Source organism: Ornithodoros turicata, unplaced genomic scaffold (assembly GCF_037126465.1).
Source record: "Ornithodoros turicata isolate Travis unplaced genomic scaffold, ASM3712646v1 Chromosome14, whole genome shotgun sequence".
Taxonomy (NCBI): domain Eukaryota; kingdom Metazoa; phylum Arthropoda; class Arachnida; order Ixodida; family Argasidae; genus Ornithodoros; species Ornithodoros turicata.
The window spans coordinates 1,019,086-1,022,939 of record NW_026999314.1 but is presented as its reverse complement, the minus strand read 5'-3'; the positions used below and the strand labels follow the sequence as shown (position 1 = coordinate 1,022,939).

Here is a 3,854-nt window from a genome sequence, read left to right as displayed (position 1 = left end):
GAAAAGCGTCGAATGAGTAGACTGGCGTTTATTTGCCTACCGAAAGAACACAATATATTCCCCCGCCGTTACACCATACTTTTTGAATTTTCTCTTGAGATACACGATCCGAATGTGGAGAAAAGCGTCGAATGAGTAGACTGGCGTTTATTTGCCTACCGAAAGAACACAATATATTCCCCCGCCGTTACACCATACTTTTTGAATTTTCTCTTGAGATACACGATCCGAATGTGGAGAAAAGCGTCGAATGAGTAGACTGGCGTTTATTTGCCTACCGAAAGAACACAATATATTCCCCCGCCGTTACACCATACTTTTTGAATTTTCTCTTGAGATACACGATCCGAATGTGGAGAAAAGCGTCGAATGAGTAGACTGGCGTTTATTTGCCTACCGAAAGAACACAATATATTCCCCCGCCGTTACACCATACTTTTTGAATTTTCTCTTGAGATACACGATCCGAATGTGGAGAAAAGCGTCGAATGAGTAGACTGGCGTTTATTTGCCTACCGAAAGAACACAATATATTCCCCCGCCGTTACACCATACTTTTTGAATTTTCTCTTGAGATACACGATCCGAATGTGGAGAAAAGCGTCGAATGAGTAGACTGGGGTTTATTTGCCTACCGAAAGAACACAATATATTCCCCCGCCGTTACACCATACTTTTTGAATTTTCTCTTGAGATACACGATCCGAATGTGGAGAAAAGCGTCGAATGAGTAGACTGGCGTTTATTTGCCTACCGAAAGAACACAATATATTCCCCCGCCGTTACACCATACTTTTTGAATTTTCTCTTGAGATACACGATCCGAATGTGGAGAAAAGCGTCGAATGAGTAGACTGGCGTTTATTTGCCTATCGAAAGAACACAATATATTCCCCCGCCGTTACACCATACTTTTTGAATTTTCTCTTCAGATACACGATCCGAATGTGGAGAAAAGCGTCGAATGAGTAGACTCCCCGCAGGGGGCACCGGCTTCGGCTGGTGTTTGGTGAGTGGCGCCACCACGGACCCCAGCCCCCAGTCCCAAGGTGTTAACCGTACCGTGCCGAGGGGATGCAAGGTGAAGGGTCAGAAACCTTGAACGGTGGCGGTCGGGGTCTTGGTCAAGCCCCGGCCGATGGGTTTTCCTTAAAACTCCGGGACCTTCCCACATGTATGAATGTGAAGTGTGGGTGACCAATGGGAACATTCATTTTCTTAAACCTCATATGGTTAAAAATTCTATTCCCTCCTCGATCGCGGGCGGCAAGCGCCCGCGGACCGAAGTCTTCAAACAGGCGTTCGACGCCTTTCAAGCAAAATACATTGTCATTAGCAGTGCAAGCACTGATAATGAACAGAACACTCCACTTGGAAAAATGTCACCGTTTTTCATTGAGAAGGCGGTGGCATCGCTCTCAAAAAATGTGACTGAAATTAAGCGCCTCAGATCAGGCGACTTATTGCTTAAATGTACCTCGGAAGCCGACTGTGAGCGAATTCTGAACACACAGCAGATGCTCGGAATCAAAATATCGTCAAACTTGCATAGGACTCTGAATACCTCCCGTGGTGTTGTATCGTTAGCTGAACTCATTGATGTTCCGTCAGAAGAGATTCTTGAAAATCTGAAAAGCCAAAAGGTGATCGACGTAAGAAAAATCAAAATCAGGAAGAACAATGAGTACATAACGACACGCAACACAATCCTCACATTTGACTGCCCGACTTTACCAGAAAGGCTCAAGGTAGGGTATCTGACTGCAGAGGTGCGGCCATATATCCCTAATCCACTCAGATGCTTCAAGTGTAACCGCTTTGGCCATCCTTCCGATACTTGCAGAGGTTCTGCATGCTGTGCCCGCTGCAGCAAGCAGGACCACAACTCTAAGGAGTGCAGAGGGCCGGATCACTGCGTCAACTGCGCAGGTGACCACCCTTCATACTCTAGGTCTTGTCCAAAGTGGAAGTTTGAGAAAGAGGTGATGCACATCAAAGTCACACAGAAACTAAGTTATCCAGAAGCCAGGAAGAAGGCATCTCCGTTCCAGTTCCAGAAATCCTTTTCATCTGTCGTTAAAGAGAAACCAAAGATGATCTCATGCGCAACACAGACAGAGAATACAACACAAAGTGAAGAAACATGTACACCTCTCTCTGAAACACCACCTCCTGTAACTGTAACCACAGCTTCCCAACCCTCTTCAGTGGCGTCACTCTCACAGGCGCCACTTTCGTCATCGCAAACCGTGGAGGCAAGCTCCATGGAATGCGATGATGACACGAGCTCGCAAGGCTCGTTCGCGAGCGTGAGCTCACAATCTCAAAAAAAGCCTAAGAGCAGTATTTCGGGGAGTGGCTCACTCCCCGATATATCGCCCAAAGAACTCGCGGCTGTGCGGAAAAAAACTCCGAGACAGCCCATAATGCCCCCAAAGAAGAAATAATGAAAGTTTCTTTACACCATAGTCTCTTCCCTATGACGGAGACGCCTCTTGTGCACACGTTTCTCATTTTCTATATTATGGCGATCCTTCAATGGAATTGTCGAGGGCTTCTCACTAATATTGATGATGTCAATGATCTTTCGGACAAGTATGACACACTCTGTTTTGCACTACAAGAGACTTATTTGAATCCACATCGAACACATACACTACGGAGATGGAACTTGTTCCGAAACGATCGGGTTGATGCAACACGTACATCTGGAGGTGTTGCTATCCTCACATCAAAAACCCTCCCTGCAAAGCACCTTCCACTAAAAACAGCACTCGAGGCAGTTGCCGTTCAAATATGTCTTCAAGGGGTCATAACTGTATGTTCCGTATACCTGCCACCATCAGCTGTGGTTGCTCAGAACACTCTTGAATCTTTAATTGACGAACTCCCGCCGCCTTTCCTCTTACTGGGAGATTTTAATGCCCATAACTGTTTATGGGGCAACTCGAGAGTCGACCGGCGAGGAAAAATGCTGGAAAACGTATTACTCTCTAGGTCTATCTGCCTTCTAAACAGAGGAAGTCCTACGTATGTAAGCAGCGCTAACCAATCTTTCTCTGCCATCGACCTCTCCTTGTGCAGCCCATCAATGTTTCAAACCATTGACTGGGCAGTAGAGCAGAATCCTCGGGGTAGCGACCACTTCCCGGTTGTCATGAAACTGCATAATACCACAAATACCTTAGGCACACGTCCACCTCGGTGGAAACTGTCACAGGCCGATTGGACTCTCTTCAAGGAAAAGGCCAATATCCTAACATCTTTCCAAGGTTTAAGTATAGAAGATGCCAATAATCTTATTATTGACACTATTATAAATGCCGCCCAACAGTCAATCCCACAAACATCCGGTCGACTCCCTAAGCGCTCCAAGCCTTGGTGGACGAGCGACTGTGAAACTACACGGAAAGAACAAAATCGGGCGTGGGGTGTCTTTCGAAGGCACCCCACTACTCCAAACTTAGTGGCATTCAGGAAAGCACGTGCAAAAGCACGCTGGACACGAAGACAGGCGAAAAATTAATCTTGGAAAAATTTTGTGTCTTCTTTAAATTGTAACGCTCCCTCAAAACTTATATGGGACAGGCTAAGGAAAATCAAAGGAGACTACACAAGTTTCTCTGTCCCATTACTGCAGGTAAATGGCGTAGTTTGTGAGAGTTTGGAAGAGCAGGCCAATGCCCTTGGGGAACATATGCAACATGTATCCAGCTCAGCTCACTACAGCAGTGATTTTTTGAAAATAAAATCATCTGCTGAGAAGCAGACGATTCCAAGCGAGGGCGGTGACAAGTATGCATACAATTCACTCTTTACAATGACTGAGCTACAAAGGGCTCTGTCATCCAGTA

At 46.0% G+C, this 3,854-nt stretch overlaps 1 protein-coding gene across 1 annotated transcript; it reads left to right on the top strand.

Moving 5' to 3' along the window:
- Window positions 1-1,379: 1,379 nt before the first annotated feature.
- Window positions 1,380-2,447, top strand: LOC135372386 (uncharacterized). The gene has a single exon (XM_064606010.1). It carries the CDS (start codon window positions 1,380-1,382, stop codon window positions 2,445-2,447), a length of 1,068 nt encoding a protein of 355 aa, XP_064462080.1.
- The last annotated feature ends 1,407 nt before the right edge of the window (window positions 2,448-3,854 follow it).